The 18,845-nt window shown below is 36.2% G+C and overlaps 1 protein-coding gene across 6 annotated transcripts in view; it reads right to left on the bottom strand.

Annotated features, from left to right (window-relative positions):
* Window positions 1-572: 572 nt before the first annotated feature.
* Window positions 573-18,845, bottom strand: part of LOC121430492 (scavenger receptor cysteine-rich domain superfamily protein-like) — a 58,527-nt gene continuing 40,254 nt past the window's right edge. For 5 of the 6 annotated variants that reach the window (XM_041627770.1, XM_041627768.1, XM_041627771.1 and 2 more), the window contains 10 exons: window positions 18,275-18,387; window positions 17,551-17,746; window positions 16,880-17,043; window positions 16,144-16,291; window positions 14,080-14,094; window positions 8,917-9,225; window positions 7,794-7,970; window positions 6,469-6,516; window positions 4,361-4,469; window positions 573-2,351 (listed from right to left, as the gene is read on the bottom strand). In XM_041627770.1, coding sequence (XP_041483704.1) covers window positions 2,231-2,351; window positions 4,361-4,469; window positions 6,469-6,516; window positions 7,794-7,970; window positions 8,917-9,225; window positions 14,080-14,094; window positions 16,144-16,291; window positions 16,880-17,043; window positions 17,551-17,746; window positions 18,275-18,387 — 1,400 coding nt within the window. In that variant the 3' untranslated portion in view covers window positions 573-2,230. The remainder of the gene's footprint in view (window positions 2,352-4,360; window positions 4,470-6,468; window positions 6,517-7,793; window positions 7,971-8,916; window positions 9,226-14,079; window positions 14,095-16,143; window positions 16,292-16,879; window positions 17,044-17,550; window positions 17,747-18,274; window positions 18,388-18,845) is intronic. The other variant, XM_041627774.1, reaches the window with a different exon arrangement.

The following is an 18,845-nucleotide window of genomic DNA, read 5'->3' as shown; positions in this document are numbered from 1 at the left end:
ACTGTATGTGCATATAAGCCATGATGCCCGATGTACGCATGTGAGTACTAAAACACTTTTTTTTGTTTTTTTCAAGTAAATTTGCTCACTCAGGAGGGATTGGAATGATAATCTTTCGGGAAATCGGCCATACAGTTAAGATCAAAAGTGTGCATGCACCCAGGTAATAATTCATTTTCTAAAATTGCAGTCTACAAATCTTCAGAAATAGAAGTCCTATCGTAACAAGTGCAAGAAAATGCAATGCAAGATTTAATTTGCATTTATCCTCGATTTAGATTTGATAAATCGCCCCAAAGGGAATTTCATTATTTTAATTCATTCCTACCAGTGGCGGACCGTGACCCGGAGGACACAAAGCATTGGAGGGGCACTGTATTTTTTGTGAACAATGCTGTGCCCCTCCAATGCTTTGTCTCCTCCGTGTCAGGGTCCGCCACTGATTCCTACATTATATGATTACCGGTATGCATGCCCTGGGATAGGCAGGGTGTTAGGAGTATGAAAAAGAAAGGTCTGTTAATAATGGATAATTTTTGCAATTTGACATGAAAATTTATTTTGATCGGGTGTCAGATTGAAATAGAATATCTCATCTCTTCTCGTTGATACAAGCCCATTCCTTAAGCATGAACAAACTAATATTGAAAATTTAAGAATAAATTCCGCATTTATATAGTGCTTAATACATCGGGACGACGTCTTTAAATGCGTATTACCCCGATCATAGGATTCTTGCATGCCTGATACAATGTTTGCACCTTCTCCACTCCCTGGGGAGCATTCCAACAAGAATTCCAAGACTCAAGGGTAGCCAATTCATACGATTGCTATGTCTTTATGCTTTGTCTCTGATACCAAATCAACACATTTGTAGGATAAATATAGACAAGGGCACATGGGGCCATTTTTAAAGAAAATACAGAAATAATTACAATGAGAGGGCATTAGATATATCATACCAAATCAATCAAAATTGAAATTAAAAACACAAGTTGTAAAAGATCAAATGACCACTGCACAATTGTGAAATTGGAATGTTAGATGAATATGCATGTAAGTCACATTATATAGCCAACACAGACCTTACTGCTGGTCTGCAACCCGAGTTTGGAATAAAACGACATAGAATTTGGTGCTAACATTGAGACATGGAATATCTTACTATGCAATGTGCTATATCTTCATACCAAAACCTACGTTCAAATCTGTGACTATGCTATCATCCTTATTGGAATATAATTTAATATCTAGCCGTAATGAAGTCATAGCAATCGTACGACTGGCAACAATTTGAAACTTTTTTGGCCTTTACTCAAAAATAAAAGCTTGCAATCATCCAAAATCTGATCATAGACCAATGATGTGCAGTGCCTTTAGACCGTTTACCAAAAGCTTGAGACAGGCTTAAGAGTAAACTAAGCACTTGCTACATTTAGAAAAATATGCATATGTGAAAATTCAAAACAGTTGTCTCACATTTCTCCTTGAATTACAGAAACAATAGGAATCCTCAGGATATTGTTTCAAGACATCACCAAATATTTTGACTATGTAATTTGTCTTTGGTGGAGTGACTGTGACTAACCACTTATGTCTAGTCACTCTCGTGACTGGACACTCGACTCAATGACTGCCTTTGGCCATGTGTCACTGACTAACCAATGAGTCACTCTTGTGAGTGACCATGTTTGACTGTGACTCACTTCTGTCTAGTCATTCTCATGACAAGACATTGGTGACTAAGTGATTGTCTTTGGTCAATTGGATGAGACCAACTTTTTCTGGTCGTTCTCATGCATGGTATATTTTGCAGAGTAACAGAGACAAACCACTAGTCACTCTAAGTAGTCATTATATGGATTGCCTGTGGTTGAGTGACTACATGTGACCACTTTCAGTTAGTCATGTTCTACATATACCATCAATATCATACCTTCTATATAAATATTAGTCACCAAACCATTTTCAAAATTCAAAAAATGTACAAAAACAAAATCAAATTTGCAAAATGCAGCTCTCCTATAGTGCAACCCAGGCTATTCATCAATCACCCTCTTCTGATGAGAAAGAAAAGCCACGAAGAATAATCCATTGCTGCGTAAACGGTGCATAATAATCTGTGAGGTCCAATCGTTCTGGGAGTCAATATTCCAGTCAATAGTCTATTCTTTGACTCTGTCTTTTCATGATGACTATATATGTATCACCATGACTACGTGGTATAGCATCAGATAGCATCCCCGTTCTCTTCATTATCCACATTCATAGCCTGGAAGCTTAGAACCGGCTCCTCCATCTCATCAAGCTGTTTGCGAGGTCTGAATATATTTCCCGCTCTGCTTGGAGATCTGGGAGAACATGAACAAAAATATCACATACTAGTACCCAATTCGAATATCAATACATTTCAATGAAAAGAAATATGTTAACTGGAGGCGCGATAGCTCAGTCGGTAGAGTAGGGGATTCGTATTCCGGTGACCCGGGTTCGATTCCCACTTGGTGCGCTAGTGCCCTTTGGTAAGGCATTAATCCTCAGTACCAGGTCCTTCGGAGGGGACCTTAAGCCGTCGGTCCTCTGTGTTGCTTACAAGCATTCATGCTTTCTTAGCAATCAGGTAAAAAAATCACCAATCACCAATATGAGTCACAGCCAAAAGCTGAATAATAACTGGCTTAATGGGATATGAAACTTGACTCTACTTATGCAGCTTCATTTCTTTGGAACAGTCTCCCCCTACAAATTCGCAATTCCTTTATACTTCATTTTCCTTTCTCTCAAGTGCTTAGAGGCAATTTTGAAGTATATAAAATTGTTATTATTATTAATTGGATATTAAAAAAAACAAGTTCTACCCATAGAAAGTATATGATTTCTACTTTTCTTAATAATAAATTGAAAATTATTTTTAATAAGGCAAACGCCAAGCGTTGTCTCGCCTGCATATTGCAGTCATGAAGAGAATGTATGTCAAAACTATGCTATATGACTTCCGAGGCTGTCAGCAGTTTAGGGGGTGAATTGTGGTTCTGACAGTTTACATATGCAATAATGCTATAGGCCTACTTTATCCCTAGGAAATGAGATAACACTAAGAATGCTGTTAATACTATGAAGCTATAATGATTTCCATGGAAGGAAATGAATGTTAGTGAAAAAGAAAGTAATTCATAATGTGAGTGAAATAGTAAAATTGAATTAATTAAGGTGTTATGGCAAACTTATTGTCATGGAAAGTTCATTGACCTTTGACCTTAATCAAATTCAACTCACATTCGAACTTGACCTGCACCTTCAAAAGATGGACCTCTTGTATGAATTTGGCAATCCTACCTCGAAGCTGTAGAAAGTTATTGGGTGTACAACACAGCACAGTGCCAGTCATGGAAAGTTCATTGACCTTTGACCTCATTCAAATTCGACTCATATTCGAACTTGACCTGTGCCTTCAGGAGATGGACCTCTGGTATGAATTTGGTGATCCCACCTCGAAGCTGTAGAAAGTTATTGGGTGTACAACACAGCACAGTGCCAGTCATGGAAAGTTTATTGACCTTTGACCTTATTCAAATTCGACTCATATTCGAACTTGACCTGTGCCTTCAGGAGATGGACCTCTGGTATGAATTTGGTGATCCCACCTCGAAGCTATAGAAAGTTATTGGGTGTACAACATAGCACAGTGCCAGTCATGGAAAGTTCATTGACCTTTGACCTTATTCAAATTCAACTCATATTTGAACTTGACCTGTGCTTTCAGGAGATGGACCTCTGGTATGAATTTGGTGATCCCATCTCGAAGCTGTAGAAAGTTATTGGGTGTACAACACATTGTTGATGACGCCGACACCGGAAATAGTAATACATATGTCTCGCTCCGCTACGCAGGCGAGACAAAAATCCAATAAAACAACGATAAAAAAACAAAGCATTTTTTAAAAATCCATTAAATATTTCTTTGAGTATTTCGTGGAACCCAACTCGCAAATTTAATAAGCTGTGACCTTTGACATTCAGACTCTGAATTCGATCTTAGCCTGTATTTTGGTGTCATTTACCTACACACCCAAATTGTTTTTAATCTGTTGAATATTTCATAAGTTATCATGCGGAAACCAACTCGCATATTTCATGAGCTGTGACCTGCGGACTCCGAATTCAAACTTAGCCTGTATTTTAGTGTCATCTACCTACACACACAAAATAAAATAAAAAATTGAGTTATTGCGAGCAAACAAAGTGGGGGGACGGACGGACAGGGGCAACGCTTAAAGCCCCAAAGGACTTCGTCTGCGTGGGCATAAAAAAAAACATAACATAGTGTATGTACAGTGCAACACCATTTCCAAATACTCACGCGGGTCTTGTTGGCCGTTGTCTTATATACCAAATAAATCCAAATGCAATGGCAACAACAATGACTCCTACTATAAGACCAATGAAAAAAACACCAGCTGGGTGGATACCTGTAAGAAAAAGCAAAAAAACAACACCATTACAATAAATAATTCAATTTTTGAAGAAATAACAATCATAATACAACAATCCCACTTGCGAGACTTATCTGAAATGATTTGTTTCTTCTCTCTGCCTCAAAACAAGAGTTGTAAGTTTCTCAAATTAGTATGGCTCGAGGAGTTCAGAGTAAAGAACATGTAAGAATTCCCCCCAAAAGTTGCGTCAACACTGGTAATAACAGCTATCAACTGCATTTTGAACTTGTAAGCTATAAAAAAACGGTTGAAATATCAAGTCGTGGCTAAATTTATTTAATTTATAAAGACGGAGTGGCAAGTTATTTTCCCTTCCTGATAATAAAATGTACACACACAACCTGTTCATAGTAACCTATTGCTCAAAAAGACCATTTCTCTTGTCTCCCTTGCGTAGTCTTTGGTCAAAGATCATTTCTTGTCTCCCTTGCGTAGTCTTTGGTCAAAGATCATTTGTCTTGTCTCCCTTGCATAGTCTTTGGTCAAAGATAATTTCTTGTCTCCCTTGCGTAGTCTTTGGTCAAAGATCATTTCTCGTCTCCCTTGCGTAGTATTTGGTCAAAGATCATTTCTTGTCTCCCTTGCGTAGTCTTTGGTCAAAGATCATTTCTCGTCTGCCTTGCGTAGTCTTTGGCCAAAGATCATTTCTCTTGTCTCCCTTGCGTGGTCTTTGGTCAAAGATCAATTCTCTTGTCTCTCTTGCATTGTCTTTGGTCAAAGATCATTTCTTGTCTCCCTTGCGTATTCTTTGGTCAAAGATCATTTCTCCATTCCATTCCATTCCTTGTTTTATTTGGCAATAAGTCATAATTGACTATTTTTGCCACTCACTGTATAAAGAGTGGGGTAACAATTTTATTGATTGATATTATTTTTCTTTTTTATTTTTTCCCTTTTTTTCAATCATTTCTTGTATTCTCTTGTCTCCCTTGCAGTCTTTGGTCAAAGATCATTTCTCTTGTCTCCCTTGCATAGTCTTTGGTCAAAGATCATTTCTCTTGTCTCCCTTGCGTGGTCTTTGGTCAAAGATCAATTCTCTTGTCTCCCTTGCATAGTCTTTGGTCAAAGATCATTTCTTGTCTCCCTTGCATATTCTTTGGTCAAAGATCATTTCTCCATTCCATTCCATTCCTTGTTTTTATTTGGCAATAAGTCATAATTGACTATTTTTGCCACTCACTGTATAAAGACTGGGGTAACAATTTTATTGATTAATATTATTTTTCTTTTTTCTTTTTCTTTTTTTCCCTTTTTTTCAATCATTTCTTGTATTCTCTTGTCTCCCTTGCAGTCTTTGGTCAAAGATCATTTCTCTTGTCTCCCTTGCATAGTCTTTGGTCAAAGATCATTTCTCTTGTCTCCCTTGCTTAGTCTTTGGCCAAAGATCATTTCTCTTGTCTCCCTTGCATAGTCTTTGGTCAAAGATCATTTCTTGTCTCCCTTGCATAGTCTTTGGTCAAAGATCAATTCTCTTGTCTCCCTTGCATAGTCTTTGGTCAAAGATCATTTCTTGTCTCCCTTGCTTAGTCCTTGGTCAAAGATCATTTCTTGTCTCCCTTGCGTAGTCTTTGGTCAAAGATCAATTCTCTTGTCTCCCTTGTATAGTCTTTGGTCAAAGATCATTTCTTGTCTCCCTTGCTTAGTCCTTGGTCAAAGATCATTTCTCTTGTCTCTCTTGCTTTGTCCTTGGTCAAAGATCATTTCTCTTGTCTTTGGTCAAAGATCATTTCTCTTGTCTCCCTTGCTTAGTCCTTGGTCAAAGATCATTTCTCTTGTCTCCCTTGCTTAGTCCTTGGTCAAAGATCATTTCTCTTGTCTCCGTTGCGTAGTCTTTGGTAGGCCTACATGCTTTACTTACAAGTTATACATAAATCTATATTGATTTTTTTTAAATTAAGATTTCTGCAAATTTATAGAATCCTCTCCAAGAACACAAAAAGATAAGGTATAGATATAGATATATTGTACTTACCACTAGCTTGTTGAGGTTGGGGAATGGGTGTCCCTCCAGTTTTTGAAGCTGTTTGAAAAAAAAATGCAATAATTGAATAAATTTACTTTGTATCTGATGTATATAACACTGTTCTTGTAAGAAGATTTTCCTTTATGGATTTACAAATGTACTATCAGTTTTTGTAATTATTATTTGCTATATGGTGGAGATTGTCTTTATCACTCATGTTATGATTAATAATCGAGGGGGAGGGCATTATGGGAGACCTGCCAACCTCTGGGAATGAAAAATTGTATTCTGTGAAAAAAAAACTGTATTCCCCCAAAAAAGTGTATTTCATAAAAAAATGCGTGGCGCACCAACTCATTGCGGCGCTCAAGCTGCATGCAAGCTAAGATTCACCCTGGTTTTAACAAAATGATTGAAAAAAAAATTATTGTGGAAGTTTTATGAAACAGAGACATATAGAGATGATTTTTTTTTTCAATAAATTACAATTTTATTAAAAAAAAATTTTTTTTTTACAAAAATGTATTTAAAAAAATAACATACTGCCTTTTTATTACTTATGTTGCAAATATGTACTTAATACGCCAAAAAACGTACTGGTTGGCATTTCTGTTATGGTACACTCTTTGACCGTTCTTATGGTAATTCAATTTTTTTTAAGTCTTGCACAATATTTCATACAAATTTAAACAATATTCTAAAGTTACACAGGCAAACATTTAAAGTGCAAGTCAGGTCTAGCCTAACTGTCTAAATTGTGGTTTATTTACAAATTTCAATTGAAGCACTTCTAAGCAAAATGTATAAATGCATAAATTTATAAAATGTTAATGTATAAATTTACTGAGTACATTGCAAAACAAATTACATGTAAGTTCACGTTGTTAATGATCGGCATACGGATGTTGATGATTTAAAAAAAGACAAAAATAAAAAAACATAAGAATACATGTAGACATACAAATTAAATAAAAATACAATAGTGTATGAACAAAATGATATAATAATTTTTTTTTTTTGAGGGGGGAATGTACATTTATTCAGACAAAGTTGTTAGGGCTTGAAATAGGCACAAGCAGAGCTGCCAACCTGAAAAAGAACATTTCAGTATTTTTTTAAAGTTGAAATTCATTTTTTTTTAAGTTAAAAATCATTATTTCGGTGAGGAAATCAGTATTTGAAAAAAAAACACAGGACAACACATCAAGCTGAAACTTTAGAAATCAGCATTTACATTAAACTATCAGCATTTTTCTCACTTTTCAGTACTAAATACTGTAAATCAGTACTACTTGGCAGCTCTGCACAAGTCTCCATATGTGAACTTAACTTACGTTTACATGTTGGTATACCAGCACTCCATTCACATACACCCAAACATTCCATGAACGAAACCCCATCTAACTCATAGCCATCGTCACACGTGAATGAGATTTTACTGTGAAGTCCATACTGCTGTCTTCTTGGTGACCATGTACCGTACTGGAGGTAGTGGGGTGGATCACACCAATCTGGTCAAGGACAAGAAAAAGTAGAACTAGGATTATATTTTATATACAGATCAATGCTCAATTGACAGGTGAATGGGGGGGGGGGTGGATTACAGTTGGCATGTGCACTTTTTATACCTTATGGTACAAATTTATAAACAATTGGAACCCTTTTTTTATTGTTTACAAATTTTCGGCATTACTCCTATTTGTTTACGATCAGTAAGCTCGATCTGTAATGAAAATCACAAGTCAGAAAAAAATTGGAACCAGTGGGATTCGAACCTGCCATCTACTGCTTTCCGGGCAGCGACAAAACAAAAACAAAAACAAATAGTAATGCCAAAAATTTGTAAACAAATTATGATTTCCTCCTATTAAAGCCTCTTCATTTACTAATTAGAACCCTGTGATGAGTTGCACCCATTTTGCCCCTTGGTTATTGTTTTAGTTTGATTTTCTCATTATTAAAAACGATTTCCCAATTTCTTCTGTTTTGATATTCTGAGAAGGGATATACATCAGGGAGTAACAACCACCTCAATTTTTCTGTTTGATTTTTTCCCAACCAATTATTGGTTCCTTTTTTGGCACAAAACCATTATTTTCATTCCTTGTCAAAAGATTTTTTTTCCAACAAAAAGGATCTATATTCTCTGCAACCCCAAAATATGAATTCCTGGATATGCTCCTGACATGTCATAGATGGACATACAATGTAGTCTTCCAGAGACCAAAGTTTCATACAATCAAGGGACTGCCTGTATTATTCATTTAAAAATGCATGTTTTCTTTGCACAAGGAAGCACAAAATTGAAATTATTTCGAACTTGATTTTCATATCATATCATTTCAATTCAATTCAATTTATCTTCCAACAATTCAATAAAATACGAAACATATTATACTCCAGATATTCATTTTATTAAAAAAGCGAAAAGGTTTAGATAAATTTGAAAATACCCACTTTTGCATGTGACTGCCGCTTCAAAGTTGTACGAAGCACACGGGAAGGAACCCCAAGACTTTTGGCAATCTCGTAGTCTGTCCTCTTTCCCTGTGCAGTTCATAGAATGCCAGTGCATCGTTGTCCTCTCCTCGATCTTAGGTTCCCAGCCCCGACGGGTGGAAATGAGGCCGCAGTAGCCCAGCTGACGGCAGGTGACCCGTCCTTCCTCCGTGCCCCAGTCATAGCCACAGATCAACCCCCAGTCACCGTCTACAAGAACTTCAACAGCGCCCTCTGATGGCACAGATCCACCAATCAGTCTGATATCTGTAATGTATCAAACGATAAAGGAAAATACATGTATGATTCCCCCTATTGTCCACTACAACTGGATGATCCAGATTCATTATTTAATGGGACCAAGGAATAAAATTATGGGGGCTTGGAGTGACTTCACCCCCCGAAAGCTCAAAAGAGACCTGAAAAATTCCCATTCACCCTAATGCCCAAGTTTATCCAATGTTGATTTACACAGTAAGTTGTGAAAAGCAGCGCCCCCCCAAAAAGAATATACAAAAAATAAATAAATAACATATATTTCCCCTGAATGTCCAGACTATCACAAAGTCAAAGAGGTTGATGTTTTAACAAGCCATCCATAACTTCATGCACATTTTTGTGTAAAGCTGAAATATGAAAATGAAAAGCCTATGAAATGAAATGTCTGTAAACATTCCTATCTATTATTTGGTAAAACTATTCAGCTTCTACTGGGGTTGATGATAATCTGCAATATTATAGAATCTACATGTATAAGTACTTCTAGCTCATATAATAATATAAATATTGAACATCCCATTTGGCTTTCCATATTCCAGTTGATTATACAGTCATGCGTAACTCTTTTTTGACATTTTTGTAAAACATGCCCAAACAAACCTATTCATGGTCAAAGGACCATGGCCAGGGGTTAGTTACACAATCTCTTTACAATCAAATAAAAATCCTAAATATTTGCCTCTGATTGGTGGAAAACCAGATAAAACTTTCTAGCAAGTATACAGAGGCATTTGACTAAAATGAAACATGGACCCAAAGTCCTAGCAAGTTTTGCCCAACGGAAGATAAAATCATCTGATTAAGTAGACCATATTAAAGTGGTGATAACCTGACCTTAATACAATCCCAGCAAATTCTAAGCATAAAGTCCCATTTTTTTGGTTTCTAAAATAGGGATTCTAATTCCCTTGGTAACATGTATAAACCATGATAAAATAAAATGCTCATAGTAAAAATCTTTAGAACAGCACAAAGTTTCATTATCATTATATCCTGTACATGCATTTCATTATGCAGATATATGTTGACAAAGACTGCAAACAGGTTTAATCGACAAATATAACTATGAATACTCCATTAAAAAAATGATTTCCACTGTATATCTTTTACTGTAATTTTTTTTTTGGGGTGGGGGGGCCTAAAAAGTTCTGGGAAATTCTTTGTTCTGACTTCAGTGTTGTGAAAGCCTGAAGACTGTTGCTAAGCATATTAAAGCAAGATGCACTAAAAATTATATTAGAAGACAGTATATCCATTGACTAAACTACAGATAGAGAAAGAATTTACTATTCAATGATGCATATGAGAAAGCATTACAAACAACATGCACATAACAGGAGATGTATTGGTTTTTCTGAAATCAAAACAAAACGTAAAGAAGATTTTGACAAATAATATTACCATAATGTAATTCAGACTTCAGAGGAAAGATACATATAGTTAACAGACATCGATGGAAGGGGGGGGGGGTGTGGTGGAATGTGTGGGTGCACCTGTTAAATTTGAAACTCTAATGGTGCAGCAAGAAGAATCCATTAATTCTGCACCGTGTAAAATGAATGATAACAATTTTTTTTTGTTTTTTGCTTTTCAAACTTTATAAGTACATCATTTTGTACTCTGTCGAAGTCAGACTCTGGAATGCTTTCAAGCAAGGAATAACGGAAAACATGTTGCTTCTAGCGAAAACTATGATTATATGTGTACATGTATTCCAAACATGTAAAACGAATCTAAAATTGTATAGAAAAAAATAAAATAAAGGAGAAAAACAAGGTATTTGAGAGAGAGAGAGGGGGGGGGGGGTTCATGAGGAGCATCAGAGCAAATGTGGTATCAAGAACAAACTGAATAAAGAGAGACGTCAGTGGGCTGATAACATTTTCTCAAAATTTAAAAGTTTTGAAGGCAGGTCAGAAAAAGCTGTATTTCATAATTATTATTGTCTCCAATATTTGCAAAGAAATATACATAAAACAAGAGAATGTTGCCAATTATGTATTAAAAAAGTTTCTAAGCCATCCCTATTTTCTTTTCAAATTTTGAGATACAGTGTATGTGGGCCCATCTTACAATGAGTTATGATTAATCTGATCAAACACTATGAAAAGTCAGCAACGTCATCATATGCATGTTTGTTAAAAGAAATCTACATGTAGATATGATGTATAATCATACATTAATTTTCTTGAAAATTCAGTGTCCTCCTTGCTCTATGTTTACAAAGGACACTGTGCAAATTTCCTGGAGGAAAAATTATTACATTGTTGGATTTTCATATAGTTGACGTTGATTTGATCAATCACAGCTCTTTGTAAGAGGGGATCAAGTTTTAACAGCCCATCCTAATATGTATTTTACAAACTACTTTTAGGAAAGCAGAGGCACTAACACTGGCTAAAACTGAAAATAATAAATCCCAGTGGATAAAACAAGAATATATTTGAAGTGTGTACACAAGTTTCACCGCATACTAAATGCCGTTTTTAAAACTGATGAGACTAAACATTGAAAAGAAGTGGACACTGACTGACTCAATTATAAAGTGTAGATGATATTCTTCAAGAAAAATAACATATTGCAATATGATATCTAAATCTAAACAGTCAAATCTATATTGAATACAGGAGTGAATATATTCAGGGGTGGATCCAGGATTTCCAAAGGGGGCAGGCACTTTTTCCCGAGGAAATATTTCATAAACCCCACCCCTCCAAAAAGTTTCCAACCAAAAATAATAACATGTCATCCACGCATCAATTTGACAAGCAAAAAAAAAAAGAAAAGAAAAATATCACTGTCAAAATTGGGGGGGGGGGCACACTTCTGTTTTAACAGCATGTTTACATAACAAATTTTAATTGAGCCCCCCCCCCACCAGATCCGCCAATGAATATAGACAAATATATCATTATATCACATTATAATACTTTGCAATGTCTAGAGAAAGTTTAAGAAAAATGAAACTGTTAGATAATAAACATATTTTTAGTATTATAGCTTCTAAAACTTTGCAGTCATTAGCACAAGGTGGAAACATCTATTAAAGCTTCTTTTCTTTTAACATGGTTGTGAGATCTTGGCAATTAGTTATTACATGTACACGTAACTGTACTTCAAAATTGGATAAAGAAACAGTTGACTTAATTGTGGAATAGAAACAGATGGAGACTTACTAGGAATGCAAAAGGGAACAATCGTCCATTGCAAAAAATACTAATTATACAAACTACACAAGAGACAATAAAAAAGAAAACTAAAGGGAAAAACAGAGAGAAACAGAAAAATACACTCAGCAAAGAAAGACATGAACATGTACTGTGCAGCACAGAAATGAGGCACTTTTATGCCTCTAGTTCACAAATTCAACACAAATGTACATGTATTGTTTGGAGGAAAATAATAATTTGGTCCACCTTTTGAGAGGAGAAAAGGCAGAAACCACAGCAGATATTGTACATTTTGGGGAGTTTACTTTTGAAGGAAACATGCATCAGTAAAATAAATTAATAATTCACATACTGCATTCTGAAAATTTGTTAAGTAAAAAAAAATTATTTTCAGGATTAATAACAGGAAGATGCGTTGTGTCACTAACAATATTAAGAGGGAAGGAAATAGTACAAATGCATTTCTCATGTACATGTAAATCAAGGAATAAAAAATTAGCTATCATAGTTCCATTAAATTTGCATGTTGCTTTACTTGAGTATCATGATGTGAATTATAATGTAATAAAAACAAAATCAATTTTTTTTTCTCTGTGTAAGATGTTATTTTCAAATCATTAAATATTTTTTGTTCTTGAAATAAGTATCGTGTCATATCTTGCGAAAGTTTTTTATCCCTGGAAAAAAGTAACAATGGGATACACAAGGCTGGATATTAATAAGAATAGAAAAAAGGAAAAAAAAACCCAAAGAGACAAAGATAAAGCATATCATCAACATGTAGGACTGTTTCACAAAACTTGTTATCGATGACATGTTAGAAGCGAATTTGTCATTGAATACTGATACTGATAGTGAGTTTTATGAAACAGCCCTTCGGTGTAAGTGCAGAATTCACCGCAAGCAGAACCACTTTTCAAAAAGAAGGTGTTACAGAAATACTTAGACACTTGCCCCCCCCCCCCCCCACCTCTATCATTAAATCAAAATGTTAGAAATTTGGCAAGTCTACACAAAATAAAGCTTTATGGATTAGAAAACAAAAATAAATCCTATTGGAAGGACTTCCTACATCAAATAATGTGTATTTATTAATAATCCATTCCCCTCCCCCTTTAAAATAGTAAATTGAATCTTTTGCATACATGTACAAGTGTCATCAATATTTTCCACGACATACTAATATAAACCTCCTTGTAGAGCATCAGAATAAAAGTATTTTTCATGGTCTTTGGATGGGTTGATTTTTCTTGCAGTACATGAATTTTCATAACTTTGAAGGAAGGTGAAAATACTCAATTTCCTAAACTGGAAGGGGGCAAGTGATCTAATACCAGCACTTCTGTAACACCTTAGGGGAAACAGGGGGAGTTAGTACTGGATACATATACACTTCAAGGATAGTGGTGCTAACACTACACATCAGTGTTTTACAGAGGACCACATTAAGTATTTTACACCAATGTTAAATTTATAGTGTTCATTCAACTCTGTGACCAATTGGTGTTATCATAACACATTCTGTTTGTTACATGCATTTGAACACTATTTGGTGTCATGGCTAAACCCATGGTGTCTTTGTAACACCGGGAGTGTGGTCCTCTGACTAAACACTGACTGGTGTAATTTCTTAACACCATTTCAGCTAGCTTCATTCAGACAGAAAGGTTACCTTTATCTCTATGATCTGTAAGAGAAATGATCGTGAAACACAAAGAAACATTTCATATCAAAAGGCAGACAAAATGGCGCATATAACAAGAACAGACAATAACACACTTTTGATAAAAAAAATCAGAATCAGATTTAAAACCACCGTACTGTACTGAAATATTTACAGAAATGACAAGTGACAGAAATGGACCAAATTATTGCCATGCATTTGGGAAATATGTATGCAAGGATTTTTTTAAATTGACGCTTATTACATGAAACAGAAATACCGATCATACCTTTGATAGTAGTTTTGTCATATTTCCCTTGATAAGAATGTACAGTGTGCACATAATTGGAGTTGAAAGATTAATAAAGTTTTATTTACTTCTGAATAGTACAATGTGCAAAAAATTGTATTGTGGTAAATGTATAACAGACAGAATATACATGAACATGCATCCATGCATTGTTAGTTTCTCATATTGGATAAGGAGATTCAACTTTGGTATAAATGAGACTTGTGAGAAAGGGCAAAAAAATTAAGAAAAAACTCCTCTAGCCTTTGTACATGTACTTAAAGGTCAAGTCCACCTCAGAAAAATGTTGATTTGAATCAATAGAGAAAAATCAGACAAGCACAATGCTGAAGATTTCATCAAAATCGGATGTAAAATAAGAAAGTTATGACATTTCAAACTTTTGCTTATTTTTAACAAAATAGTTATATGAACGAGCCAGTTACATCCAAATGAGAGAGTTGATGATGTCACTCACTCACTATTTCTTTTGTTTTTTATTGTTTGAATTATACAATATTTCAATTTTTACGAATTTGACGATTAAGACCTCCTTGCCTAAAGCACAAAATGTTAAGATAATGGAATTCCATGTGTTTAGGGAGGAATGAAACTTCATTTCACATGACAGTGACGAGAAAATCAAAATATTTCATATTTCAAACAATAAAAAACAAAAGAAATAGTGAGTGAATGACATCATCAACTCTCTCATTTGGATGTAGCTGGCTCGTTCATATAAATGTTTTTGTGAAATGAAGCGAAACTTTGAAATGTCATAAATTTCTTATTTTACATCCGATTTAGATGAAATTTTCAGTGTTATGCTTGTTGAATTTTTCTCTTTTTATTCAAATCAAGTTTTTGTTGGGGTGGACTTGTCCTTTAAGAATCACCCTGCCTTGCAAAATCAGAACCAAGTTGAAGTATGCATGTACATGTAAATGACGTACATCACAGGAGAGAATTTATGAGACTGCTTTTTGCCTCAAGAAAGAAATTCCGATAAGAAATATACCTGTAACCTGAAATTTTCTTCCATTGTTATAATTGTTTATTGTACTTAATAACATGGGAAAATGCCATTCACCAGCTTTCAAAAGCTCTTATCATACACACGCACACAAAAACAAGCCAACAGAGGTTGAATGTAAGACCAAAGTATTCTCATTTCATTTTCTCCACATTACGCCTAAATTTATCAATTAAAACTTTCCATACCACGAGAGTTATTGAGTGGAAAAGCATGTCAAAAGCACAGTATATAGATAGATGAAAGCTTTTTCACACACACATTTTCCATAAGGTGAATTCAACCCTTTTCTGTTTCAGAACCATGCACAGCCAAAATGAATATCTATCATCGATTGAATAGTGTGTTTTATGCTGCTAAAATATGACATATACAATGTGCTTGAAACAGGCATGAATGTTCAATATTTTGTTGTTAAGACAGGGTTTAGAAATTGTGAAGAAAAGAGCAGCATGAAAAGGAAAGAGATATTGTTTGCCTGCATAAGTAAAAACGTCAGTTTAAAAAGTAATACATTTGGAAAGGGTTCCCCATATTTGCTGTTGGAAATGAGGTGAAAACTTTAGTTAATCTATTAATATACATGCCCTACAAATGCAGGTTGACCTGCAATTCATTCCAAGAATTAAATTTTTTTATCATTACTTTCTTATAACTTAAGTCGACTTACAGTTGATTCCAATTTCTTACAATCAATTATTGGATTAACATGTTAGATTTGAAATATATATTGCCAGAAAAAGAAGCTTACTTTTGCACTGGACAGCGGCTCTGGTAGTGTATGGACAGACAACATTTGATGTTTGGGATGGGCAGTCTGTAAACATCTTCTCCGTCCCGAGGCATCGTAAGTTTGTCAGTCCAGTGTCTTGGTTTGGTTTAGCTGGTACCAGTGTAGCCTGTGCAAATTAAATAAAGATTATGGGAGTCAGGAGTCTGTGTCATACAATTCGCTATCATATAGCAATTGAGTATCTAAGTGTGACGTCAGTTGCCATGGTGTCATGGTGGGCTGGTTCTAAACAGTCGCAGCTGAAGATCGTCTGTACACATTAGTATAACTTTGGCTCATCTGAAAAATAGGTTCCAAGTGATCAAATTCCGACACCAGCCATTTTCTCCTATGAGAAACACACGCTTTCATTCCGCAGGTTCATTTGTTTAGAACCGGGCCACCATGACACCATGGCAACTGGCATCATCGCTACGGTGCTCTATACAGATCTATGGGAAATATTATCTTGGCTGATCAATAAACATAAGGAACCCTGTAAGATTAACCCTGCTGAGCTGCTGCTTCTTCAGTGCTACTTCCCCCTTTCACAACAATCCAACCAGGTACATGTACCTATGCACCTCAGTTGGATAGTATGCAGCACAACATGCATAAACTTCTTGCCTACGGGAAAATGCCATGGCTTGGATCCAACTCAAACCCCATGTTAAGATCAGTAAAGTTACACCATGATATGCCAAGAGGCACTTACACTTTTGGCATCAGTATCATACAGTTGGCTGCAAACGACCTGAGCTGCATGCATATCCCACCCTTTCGGACAGATAGCTTTCCATTGACCATCCAGGAGGACCTCTACACGGCCTTCAAGGGTGTTGGTTGATTCCGTTCCATTCGGGGCGGTCAGTCTGATGTCTGAAACAACCAAAACATATGGTTTTTCAAATAAATTAAATATTGGAGAAAAAAATATTGAAGTTGAAGGGATAAGGGGCGGCAATGGGAAAATAAGACTATGATTCGCCTCTGTTTTTGCTGTATTTCTTCCCATGTGGAAGGCTGTTGAATGATGCCAAGATATTCACAAGATCTCACTGAGACTTACATACCAGGGGCCTGTTGCATAAGGCTTTTGCCATTAAAACAACCCTCTGGCAAATAAACAAAAACTATGGCAAACAAGATTATGCCACTGACACTTATCACATAAGAAAAAAACTCAGGGAAAGAAAAGCCTTTTTTTCTTTTAGGCAAGACTCCCCAAGAGGACCATAACACCAGAATCTTCTGATACATGCTTGCTTCATTTGATTATTTGTTTGTTTGTCCGTCCATCCGTCTATCCATCCATTTACCACTGGGATGGAACACCCTACCAGTAAATGCTGTGTTTCATAGGGGTCCATACATTATTATTCTCACCTGAGCAAATGGCCGAAGAATCCTCATAGTGTTGACAATTGTGCGACTGCCATCCTTCATGTGGGCAGCTTTCAAGGTTGGGTTCAGTTCCTTCGCAGCTGACTCCATCCATTAAGATCTGTCCTGTCCCTGGTCCGTAAGCTTGGCAACATTTAGCCGCGATGGTGGCATAGCCTCCAAGTTGCCTACACACCACCTGCAATGTACAAGCATTACATCTGAATGATTGATTCTCATCAACTCAGCAGGGTTAGGCATGAATCTCTTTGCAGGATATTGCATAATTTAGACTTTATAGTAAAAATGTTCAATTAGCACATCTATCAGCACAGCACTGAAAAATGTATCCATCATTCCAACTATCCATCAATTCGGCCATCCATCACCCATCCATCCATCCATCCATCTATCCACCCATCCATCCATCCATCCATCCTTCCGTCCGTCCATCCATCCACTCACCCACCCATTCATCCATCCATCCATCCACCCACCCATCCATCCATCCATCTATCCTTCCGTCCATCCATCCACTCACCCACCCATTCATCCATCTATCCATCCATCCATCCATCCACCCACCCACCCATCATCCACCCACCCACCCACCCACCCATCATCCATCCATCCTTCGATCCATCCATCCAAACAAGATATTTATTTTGTCTTCGCAAACATGATTAAAAAGAAATTTGTTTTGGTGTAAAACATCCATCCTTCTTACCCTTGCATCATTGATATCCCATCCATCATCACAGATAGTTCCCCATTGTCCATCATAAAATATCTCCACTCTCCCTTCCAATGGACTCTTTCCACCGACAAGACGTAAACCACCTTCAGGTACGAAACAGAGAAGAAGAAAATGTGGTCTTTATATAGACCAATGCAGTTTGGATGCTATTCTTTTATGGAAATTTTTCACTTGGGCCTTCAAGTATACCTAATGATAATAACAATAATATATAGTTCTTGTATAGCGCATACCACATTATGAATAATATCTCTATGCGCTTCCAAAGGACTTGGATATTATTACCCCAGCTGTAGCTTCGCACCCATACAAGCATTTCAAGGAATAAGTTCCTGCCAGGTACCCATTCACCTCACCTGGGTTGAGTGCAGCACAATGTGGATGAATTACATGTACTTGCTAACGGAAACTACGCCGTGGCTGGGATTTGAACCCACGACCCTCTTTTTCAAAGTTCGGAGAATAATCCACTGGGCCACAACGCTCCACTAACAAAAGATAATGCATGCATTGACATAGAAACTCACTTGGCTCATTACAT

Source organism: Lytechinus variegatus, chromosome 17 (genome assembly GCF_018143015.1).
Source record: "Lytechinus variegatus isolate NC3 chromosome 17, Lvar_3.0, whole genome shotgun sequence".
Lineage (NCBI taxonomy): Eukaryota > Metazoa > Echinodermata > Echinoidea > Temnopleuroida > Toxopneustidae > Lytechinus > Lytechinus variegatus.
Note: the sequence above shows the minus strand (reverse complement) of the source record. Positions and strands in the feature narration are given on the sequence as shown.